Source organism: Eurytemora carolleeae, unplaced genomic scaffold (assembly GCF_000591075.1).
Source record: "Eurytemora carolleeae unplaced genomic scaffold, Eaff_2.0 scaffold1419, whole genome shotgun sequence".
In the NCBI taxonomy this organism is placed as follows: Eukaryota; Metazoa; Arthropoda; class Copepoda; order Calanoida; family Temoridae; genus Eurytemora; species Eurytemora carolleeae.
The window spans coordinates 22,103-33,237 of record NW_019397305.1 but is presented as its reverse complement, the minus strand read 5'-3'; the positions used below and the strand labels follow the sequence as shown (position 1 = coordinate 33,237).

Sequence of the window (11,135 nt, the reverse complement as noted above, 5' to 3'; positions counted from 1 at the left end):
CATGAGAGGTTTCTCAAAGATGAAAAGTTTTTATCAATTATTATAAATAGTGTCTAATTATGACTAATAAAGTTGTAAATAAAACTATAAACATTTTTTACATGAAAAGGAAAATATTTAGAGAAAAAAATTTTAATTGAATTTCATTTAATCTTTAATAATCTTTGATTTAAGCGATACCTTAGTTATATTAAATTTAGAAAATTATTATTATTTATTTAAATCTTAACATTAAAAAAAAAAGATATTGTTTAATTCAAAGATTAAAACAAAACAAACTAAATTTACTCCAGAAATATTTCTCCAAATATCTTCCTTTCTGCGTAAGAAATGTTTAAAGTTTTAGTATGAATCTTATATACCACTTTATGAGGCCATATATGTTTCTAATCATGACAAACAATAAATAAGTATTATATCTTTAGTAAAATTCTTATGACACTACGTCAAAAAAAATATAAAAATTTTCGTTTCTGGTTTCTGCCAGCTTGCGGACTAAAAAAATTAATGGCATCACATTAAAGGGAGTGTAAACGTAATTTTAAGGGACCCTCAAGTAAAAGTGGCATGTCCGATTCTTAACGGTTCCCTTCAAGCTTTGTTTGATCAAGATAGAACTAGATATCCATGTTTTTGTTGTTGATAACTGATAGTTTTATCGTGGTTTCTCTACAAAAGTAACACGCTAGCTTCAGAAAAATGGAGAAATTAACAGAATTAAACACTTTATCTTCCATATTATCAATCAGATAAAGGGTTTAAAGGAACCGTTGTGAATCAGGCCTGGCCATCCTTGAGTCTATTCAAATTATGCTGATTGTCCATTTAAGTTTCCGCAAAACTATTTATGTTTGTGTATACTGGAGCATTAAACCGTAAGTACTAAATTTTGTTAAGTTTGATATATTTTTATTGCTTATTATTTATCAGGAAGTAGGTTTGCATTTATTTTTTCTCCGGGCATCTCTTAGCACACCCGGATACACAGGCACCGAATACACGGGCAGAGAATCCAGGACAAACATCAATACAGGCCTGCAGGACATCTCCGGGACAGGACAAGGAGTTGCTCTGAGATCCTCCAGTTCTTCTTGTAGCAGGAGCTGCGCCTGAATTCTTGTTTTGAGTTCTAGAACCTGATCCTGATCCTGATCCTTGGTTGAGATTTCCATTCCTATTTCCTCCATTATTATTATTGTTGCTATTGCGATTGTTACTGTTATTTTTTGGACTGCTTCTGTTGTTAGTTTTAGCAACAGGACTAGGAATATTGTTGTTCTGGACTTGAGCCCCCGATCCTGGGCCCATGGTTCGGTTTCTGGGAGCTCCAAGAGGTCCTGGACAAGGATTACATCCGTCCTGGGTTTCTCTAGGATCTCCTTGACATGTTGGATATGGTTCCCAGGTTCCGTCTGGAGTACAGGTTGACCGGATCTTGGGTCCGATGGGACACTCGAATGTGCAGAGTCCTCCTGGATTATCTAGGGAACAGTATCCAGGTATTCCTGGGCATATACCAGGGATCTGCTCCTCTTTACCAGGCTCATGTTCAATACATCGGGGTACATCAGTCCAGGTACCATCAGTCTTAATTCAAGAAAATATATTTAAATATTTAAACTATATACTCTATGTATTACAGGGTTGACAAATCTACATCATACAGGGTTGCCAAAATACTGCATTAGATATTAAAAGGCTTTTAACAGTTTATTTTGTAAAAAAAAATCTTTTGCTCAAATATATTTTACTTTGAAATTAATTTTACCATTGTATAACTCCAATATAATATTTTTATTATTGTCTTTCCTATTGAACAACTTAAAAAATTCTGGTAGAAGACATTCTAAACTATTTACAAACTGTCATGTTTCGTGGGACACCCTGTACTATTACTCACCATCAAATGATTGTTTCTTTACAATCTTCTTTTGCAATTTTAAATTTTTTTTCTATCTTAACTTATGTAGAATCGACCAATTTTTAATCAAATAATTAAATAATGTTTTGTGTAATGAACTGTAATTGTAAGGACTGAATGAATGTGTAATATTTGTAACCCTATATTTAATAGCTATGCAAACCAATGAAATCACAGAAACCAAATGAATTTAAAGAGCAATTAAATAATATAATTTCGGTTAGACCTTCTTTAATCTGAAAACCATAAATAATAAAATTTAGGAATAAATTTTTATCCATAAACTTTAACCCTTGATGATATGGTTAATAACAATGGTTTTTAGGATACAATGCAGCAAATATTTAGGTTAGTTTTGAACCACGTTGCTCACAAGAAGGAACGCACAGATTAATATAAAACCATCGTGTTCCGGAACAAGTACTTATCTTACAAAGATTCATTTTCGTGAGTACTGAGTCCGAACTTAATGAATTTGAGCCGCGTCTCAGATCCGCCAAAAAAACCGGTTTTAATTGTGCGCCGGCTTAATTCTTGAAACATTTAATACAATTTAAAGTGGGACCAACGATATTTGAGCCGCGTCCCAAATTTAAGCCACGGCTCAAAGTCTTTAAATTCGGCCTCTGTTTACATATGTGTGGCTCTATTTTTGAACCTTAAAAAATGGCATAATAAGAGCATTTTTTAGCAAACCAATCAATGAGTATGTAATGTAGTGTTAAATTATAATGCTTTTTTTGTTCTATTTTTCAGCTGAATGTTTTTGAAATTGTTTTGGCGCCGCACCCAATCTAATATATGTATATTACAAATACATATATACACTATACAGGGTTTTCACAAATAATCTATTCAGTTTTTTCTTTAATTTGGTTAATTTCATGTAAAAAATTAGCTTTTTTTTTGCTAAATCATTTGTAAACCATTAAAATCTAAAGGCAACCAGAACCAAACATTACACGGGCATATTTTTTAAGTTTTTGGTCTCATTAACGTCTCATCTTTTGTTGTTAACACTGTATACAGTTTACAAATTAATATTATAAACAATAAAAAATAAAAATTGATTTAAAGCACAACTGTCACGGAACAATGAGTCCGCTTTGAGTTTAGTACTCGTGGAACAAGGAAAATTGATAATGTTAAACAAAGGTGTAAAATATGATAAATTGTTACTTTTGATATCTCTAATAAGAATCTCAGCTGCGGGGAGGGGGGGTTTATAAAAATTTATCAACAAAAGCTAATTATTCAACCCGTTTAAAGGGAGTGACCGGCAATGTATAGTAGTTGAACTGAGAATGTAGTAATGTAGAAAAAAATTTAGGATTCAAGTTTTAATAATGTATAATCGCAAAGTTGACGTTCAAAATCATCAGGCGACGTCTTGAGAATCGATTTTTTAACGATGAAAAAATGTAACTAAAATTCTAAAGTAAACCAATAGGTTGTTAGGAACAGGTTGAGAAAATAAAAATTGACTCTTATTATCGAAAATTTATTTTGGATTGAAAAAAAAACTGTTTTCTGGCTTTAACGTATATTTTTTACGTTATCACAATTAACGATCAATAAAGGAAAATATCTTTTTGATGCAACATTTCAATAGGAATGGGAAATATGTAATTATTAAACTCAAATAAAACCCTGTACAATTGTGGAATAGAAAAACGTCTGTTTCTTTCTAAATATGAGTTTAAATACAGGGTGTCCCACAAAAGATGATAGAAGATGAATAGTTTAAAATGTCTTCTTCCATAATTAATAGAGTTGTCGATATTAAGGAGAATGATAAAGTATATAAAGTATATTGTATTCCAATTTTATTATTGTAAAATTGATTTCAAAGTAAAATATATTTGAGAAAAAAATGTTTTTTAACGAAATGACATGCAAAATATAGTATATGGAAAAAGACAAAACTATTCAACAATTGTCATGTTTCGTGGAACACCCTGTAGTAGGATAAACATAACAAACAGGAATTGTACACTGTACACAGTCTCATTTCGATTAATAAGTTGGTTTGGAAGCTTTTTGCTTTGTCGCAAGAATATTAAAATGTCTTCTTCCATTTCCACAATATTCTAGGGTTTGATATATACTTTGAAACATTTCAAATGACATTTCAAAAAAAGAAATTTGTGTTTTGAAATAGAATAAAGATTTATTCATGTTTGATTTTTAAGTTTATGTTTTTATGTATTTATATATTTATATATTTGTATATTTATGTATCTATATATTTAACAAAAACATATCTATATACTCATATATTTATGCATTTATACATTTATATAATGCATTTAAATATTTATATATTTGCATATTTTTTATTCATAAATTTCTTTATTTGTATTCATATATTTATGCATTTATATATTTATGCGTTTATATATCTATACATTTATATACCTATATATTCATATATTTATGTACCTGGCAGGTTGGGACATTATTTCTACCCCTGGCACAGACGACATAGCAGGTGTCTCCGGGATAGGACTCAGAGCAGTATCCGGGATATCCAGGACACGTGACTGGACCAGAGCTAGCAGCTTGTTTCTTTCCTTGACGAGCAGGAGTACTCACAACTAATAAAATATAATTTAAAAAAAATATTTTTACATTTTTACCCCCAAATTACTGTCAATTACTGTACTTCTGACTTTAAAAAATCATTAAACATTTCAAGTTGAGATATATTTAAAGGGACTGTAAAGGAAAAATGAAAGGGTATTGGCTGAAACCTGAGAATCTCAGGAGTTGAACGATACCTATAAGACATCTATCTGATGTTCCTGTCTCGAGAAATTGGCATATATGTTATATGCAGTATACTGGTCATGTGATACAGACGGAGACACGTGGTGACAATAATACTGCACTGCCATTAGTCGGAGTTCTGGTGACATAATATTATCAATTATATCTATTAAAAATGAAAAATTATTGAATTCAAATAATAATAGGAGCAAACTTGAGTTTCTCAGGCTCCTCTGGGATATCATCGTTTTCAGATTGGTTGCGTATTTGCTGAATATGATCTGTTTAATACTACAAATCTTATACAAAATCTTACATATATATATATATATATACGTTTTAGTATAATTTTGACACAGTTTCATATCAATTTCTCGAACATCAGATAGAACTCTTATATGTCTCAATCAACTCCTGAGATTCTCAGATTTCAGCCTGTACCCCCTTTCATTTTTTCCTATACAGTCCCTTACAGATTATTTCTTTTAAAAGAGTTACTAGGAAGGGTTATGGTAATGAAAAAACTAAGCTTTTTTTAACATGTATTTTTGGAACACTGTAAACTTCGTATTTTTATCCACTTAAAAAAACAATGAAATCTACAGTTTATATAATTTCACAATGTTTCACTAATTATATTAACTATAAGCTTTTTTGCAAAATTGATAAGATGTATGTCCAAAAATGTAAATCAGTTCGGACGTACGTACCGAATTTAGTTTGATTACAATAAATCAACCTTTATTTTTATAGATATTTATCGACTTTTTTATTTGTTCTCTTTCCTACAGTCACAGATGTTTAATTCCAGATAACAAAAAGATATTTGCAGTTCTAAAGACGACCAAGTTTAAAATCTAAAAATATCAAATTAAATTTTGTTCGTCGCAAAATAAGTCCATGATTACAAAAAGGTGCGGACTCTAGCGTTTCAAAAACCTGCCTTATTTCGAACAAAGATCCCCCCCCCCATTTCTAGACCTGGTTATTAATATCTAATCTCGATGTTGACGAGAACAAAATAGGCCTATATAATCGTATAGCATACAGTGTGTACCTAAAACACAGAATTTCAACTTTTGACTTAACTGTCTTTAATTGATAAAAAGGCCAAGTTTGTGTTACTTAAGGGAATCAAGATTTGATGGGTTACCCACAATGGATCAGACTTTGAAAACGACATGAAAATATTTAGGTTTATGAATAACTACCAGCAAGATAAAACAACTTATTTTGCATTTACCATTTTTTGGAACTCCCTGTATACGTATCAAAACCTATTACTAGACTAATCCTAGCTCTGGGCTTACTACATTTAGATAATACAACCAGAGCTTAGAAAATATTGATCTTGCATTCGGCATTAAAAGTTAAGCACTTAATAAAATTCTGCACAGCATTGCATTTGCCAAGCTATCGTATATCAAGGACAAACAAATCATGGATTACTTTTAAAATCCCATATTCGTAAATTACAACATGGGTGTCTTATATTAAGTCAAAGTATAAAAAATTTGATTTGAGCATTCGTTTTTAATCCCAATTTAATTTTTTACTCCGATTTAAATGAACTGAGTCTAAAACTAAAGAACGAAAAGTTTTGACTTAAATTTTAAGTTCATGGTTAAATGCCACTTTTGACTTAATTTAAACCTGAACTTTAACCGTGAGGTTAAATATTTAACCTTGTGGTTAAATATTTAACTCGCCGAAATCGACGAGTTAAAATTTAAACAGATGTTTAAATTATCTTGAAATCCTGCATTTTCCATATTTGTCTTTTATTCAATCTTCATTCAGCTGCAGCTGAGAAGCGGCATTCAACTTTACGATATATTTAAAAGTGAAAACCTTGTTAAAGAAATTTCACGTTTTAGATAAATTAATTTTTGGGTGTAAACCCAAAAAACGGTTGTATGTTTTGTTTTCGGTTACGTAAGAACAGCTGATTAGCGATGGTTATGTAATATTCTCCATAAATCCTTTTCTCTGATTGGTTCAGATTTTTCCCGGGAAATTCAAATTTAAAATTGAGAAAGTTTAATATTTAAGTCGCTATTCATTATTTTACAGAACTTTTAACCTCGAACTTAAAATTCGCGCATTCTTTAGTTTTAGACTCTGTACAGTGTACACTGTATTACAGTGATTGCAATTCAAGATCTCAAGAACTCCCCTGATTGCAATACTTTCCTAACTTTTTAAAAAGTTTTATGATTATATATATTTGATTATTGCTAGGTGACAGAGGTGACATCTTGACAGGGTGTTATTAAAAGTCAATTTAAAGTTTAAAAATAATAATTTAAATCTGAAATTATTCTCGGCATTCAAGCATGGAGACTCACGGCAACAAAACCAAACCCATTAATTTCTTTCTTTCTGACATTTCTGATTTCGTGAAAATATATTATATTCGGCATTAATCAATTCATCAATTCTTCAATTAATCAATTCATCAACTCTTCCATTAATCATCCTATCAATTCTTCCTTTAATCTATTCTTCCATTAATCAATTCAATAAATTCTTCAATTAATGAATTCATCAATTCTTCCATTAATCAATTCATCAATTCTTCCATTAATCAATTCATCAATTCTTCCATAAATCAATTCATTTATTCTTTCAATTAATCAATTCATCAATTCTTCCATTAATGAATTCATCAATTCTTCAATTAATCAATTCATCAATTCTTCCATTAATCAATTCATCAATTCTTCCATTAATCAATTTTTCAATTAAGCAATTCATCATTTTTTCCATTAATTCTTCCAATTAATGAATTCATTAATTCTTCCGTTAATCAATTCATCAACTCTTCTATTAATCAATTCATCAATTCTTCCATAAATCAATTCATCAATTCTTCCATAAATCAATTCATTAATTCTTCCATTAATCAAATCTTCAATTTTTCCAATAATCAATTCATCAATTCTTCCATTAATTATTTCATCAAGTTTTCCATTTATTAATTTATTAATTCTTCCAAAAATTAATTCATCATTTCTTCCATTAATCAATTCATCAATTCTTCCATTAATAAATACATCAATTCTTCCACCTATCAACTCATCAATTCTTCCAATAATCAATTGATCAATTCTTCCATTAATCAATTCATCAATTTTTCCATTCATCAATTAACTAATTCTTCCAAAAATTAATTATTTCATTTTATTTGTTTTGATTTAAAAGAATTCTGATTCCTTAGGTCGGTTGTGAACATTGGCTGTTCTTATGTCATTGAGTACTTGTGGTGTACATGAGTTCTGTAGAGAGAAATTTAAGTTAGTTTAGTCCTTCTCATGTCCTTCTTCAGTTCTCGTCAATATGATATATTGCTCAGTGAAATATTGTTGTTCAAATAGTTCCATTCCCGGAGTTATTTTACACTCTATTCTGAAATCCATTAAAACACCAAACCACCCCGCTTATCATTGAAGTACACTTTGACCCCTAGAAGTATGAGTTCGCGGACTGTACAATTCTTGGTGATTTTGCGTACATAAGCTATCTATGTTTATTTATTTATCTATGATCCTTCCTCTTTAATTCTTTATCCTATCCATACTTTCTTTTTAATTCGTTATCCTATCCACACTTTCTCTTAAATATTTTACCCTATTCATTCTTTATCCTTTCCATCCTTTCTCTTTTATTCTTTACCCTATTCATCCTTTCTCTGTAACTCTTTATCCTATCCATCCATTCTCTTAAATTCTTTATCCTATCCATCCTGGTTCTTTATTTTTTTATCTTATCCATACTAGCTCTTTAATTCTTTATCCTATCTATCCTTTCTCTTTAATTCTTTATCTTATCCATCCTTTCTCTTTAATTCTTTATCCTATCTATCTTTTCTCTTTAATTCTTTATCCTATTCATCCTTTCTTTTAAATTCTTTATCCTATGTATCCTTTCTCTTTAATTCTTTATCCTATCCACCCTTTCTTTTAAATTCTTTATCCTATCCATCCTTTCTCTTTAATTTGTTATCCTATCCACCCTTTCTCTTTAATTCTTTGTCCAACCCATCCTTTCTCTTTAATTCTTTATTCTTTCCATCCTTTATCTTTAATTCTTTATTCTATCCATCCTTTCTCTTTAATTCGTTATCCCATCTATCCTAGCTCTTTAATTCTCTATCCTATCCATCCCTTCTCTTTAGATCTTAATCCTATCCATCCTAGCTCTTTAATTTTTTTTAGCATATTTATCCTTTTACTTTAATTCATTCCATCCTTACTTTTTAGTTCTTTAATATTGGATATACATATAATTCTTTTTCATATTTCAATATTTTTTATATCCCGCCTCTTTTTTAGTTTTTCTTTGTGTACGGTGGTAGGCGATTATTTCAATATAATGAAGACTGCTTTCGATTTCAATTTTGATTTATATCAAGCTTTTTAACAGCATGGATTCCATGGATACACAAAAACATGAAAACAAAGAGAAACTGTAAATAAAAAAGCTTTGCTTTATTTACTTGTAAACTTGTAATTCGAAAAAAGCTTTTAGTAATTAAAACTTCACTTAAAATGTCGTCTTCATTATATTAATATAATCGCTTACTACCGTATTACTCTTTGAAAATTTATCTTTTTATAGGAAAATGAGATCTTTTCAGTAACTGAGTAATGTTATGAATTTAATTTGCCCTTTTTTCACCTATTGCCAAGGAGAGTGAGAGAGTAAGATAGAAAGAGAGCGCCATGACTATCGTCAAGCTCGCAGGAGATCTGAACGGTATAATCCTCAACACACAACTAAACTAGAATACAAGCAGACGGGTCAAATATACTCAGCGCATCTTCAAGCTTCATCTCATCCCTGCCAATTCTACCACCAGACCCCCCTTCTTTACCATACTACAGTGTGTCCCACTGAATACGACAATTGAAAGAAGACCAGCATTAACGTAATTTTAAGTGACCTACTATTAATAAAGGGACATGTTCAGTTTATAATTGTACACTTTAAACCTTCGCCTTAGATACACTGCTCCACTGAATGAGTTATCCCTCTTTTCTGTCTTAAAATAATCATTTTCAATGTGACTCGCAAACTAATTCATATATTTTTCTCATGGTTGAATAGCTAGATAATGATTTTATAAAGTTTGTTTTGAATCTTCATGATAGAAACAATCTCAAGAACTGACTAGGATCAACCTAATTTTTTAGATTTCATGTCTCTTTAATACCAGTGAGCTGACCTGTGTTTTAATCTTTGTGGTCTGTTTTAATAACAGTAAGCTGACCTGTATTTTAATCTTTGTGGTCCGTTTTAATAACATTAAGCTGACCTGTGCTTTAATCTTTGTGGTCCGTTTTAATAACAGTAAGCTGACCAGTATTTTAATCTTTGTGGTCCGTTTTAATAACAGTAAGATGACCTGTGTTTTAATCTTTGTGGTCCTTTTTTATAACAGTGAGCTGACCTGTGTTTTAATCTTTGTGGTCCGTTTTAATAACAATAAGCTGATCTGTGCTTTAATCTTTGTGGTCCGTTTTAATAAAAGTAAGCTGACCTGTATTTTAATCTTTGTGGTCCGTTTTAATAACAGTAAGCTGACCTTTTTTTTAATCTTTGTTGTCCGTTTTAATAACAGTAAGCTGACCTTTATTTTAATCTTTGTGGTCCGTTTCAATTACAGTGAGCTGACCTTTATTTTATTCTTTGTGGTCCGTTTTAATAACATTAAGCTGACCTGTGCTTTAATCTTTGTGGTCCGTTTTAATAACAGTGAGCTGACCTGTGTTTTAATCTTTGTGGTCCGTTTTAATAAGATGTAAGCTGACCTGTGTTTTAATCTTTGTGGTCCGTTTTAATAACATTAAGCTGACCTGTATTTTAATCTTTGTGGTCCGTTTTAATAACATTAAGCTGACCTGCATTTTAATCTTTGTGGTCCGTTTTAATAACAGTGAGCTGACCTGTATTTTAATCTTTGTGGTCCGTTTTAATAACATTAAGCTGACCCGTATTTTAATCTTTGTGGTCCGTTTTAATAACATTAAGCTGACCTGTATATAAATCTTTGTGGTCCGTTTTAATAACATTAAGCTGACCTGTATATAAATCTTTGTGGTCCGTTATAATAACAGTAAGCTAATCTGTATTTTATTTTTTTTGGCCCGATTTAATAACAGTAAGCTGACCTGTGTTTTAACCCCAAAGTGACTATATGTGAGTTCAACGATATATCTGGTCCTTGTTTTGTGGGACACTCTGTATTAGCAAACCGCGTTGTTTGAATTTTATTACTTTTACATGAGTGAACGCAAGTCGGTTCAATAATACCCTCTTAGATACAGGGTGTCCCACGAAACATGACAATAGCAAGACGACTTGAAAGTCGTCTTTGGTATTTGAATTTATTAGTGACATTTAGTCTTCTATCTACTTTAACATGTATGATTCTTGAAACAAT

The 11,135-nt window shown here is 30.6% G+C and overlaps 1 protein-coding gene across 1 annotated transcript; it reads right to left on the bottom strand.

Moving 5' to 3' along the window:
• Window positions 1-850: 850 nt before the first annotated feature.
• Window positions 851-9,479, bottom strand: LOC111713409 (ankyrin repeat and ELMO domain-containing protein D). Its single transcript, XM_023488256.1, has 3 exons — window positions 9,371-9,479; window positions 4,364-4,518; window positions 851-1,587 (listed from the first exon to the last, which is right to left on the bottom strand). The coding sequence occupies exons 1-3, from the start codon at window positions 9,414-9,416 to the stop codon at window positions 946-948; spliced, it is 843 nt and encodes a 280-aa protein (XP_023344024.1). The 5' UTR covers window positions 9,417-9,479; the 3' UTR covers window positions 851-945.
• Window positions 9,480-11,135: the final 1,656 nt, after the last annotated feature.

What these genes read in the sequence shown, in the direction of transcription:
- LOC111713409 (XM_023488256.1), bottom strand. Translation starts at nt 9,416, where the DNA reads ATGGCGCTCTCTTTCTATCTTACTCTCTCACTCTCCTTGGCAATAG. An exon ending in CTCACTCTCCTTGGCAATAG is followed by an intron (nt 4,519 to 9,370) that starts GTGAAAAAAGGG and finishes ATATTTTATTAG; the next exon opens with TTGTGAGTACTCCTGCTCGT. An exon ending in ATAATGTCCCAACCTGCCAG is followed by an intron (nt 1,588 to 4,363) that starts GTACATAAATAT and finishes TCTTGAATTAAG; the next exon opens with ACTGATGGTACCTGGACTGA.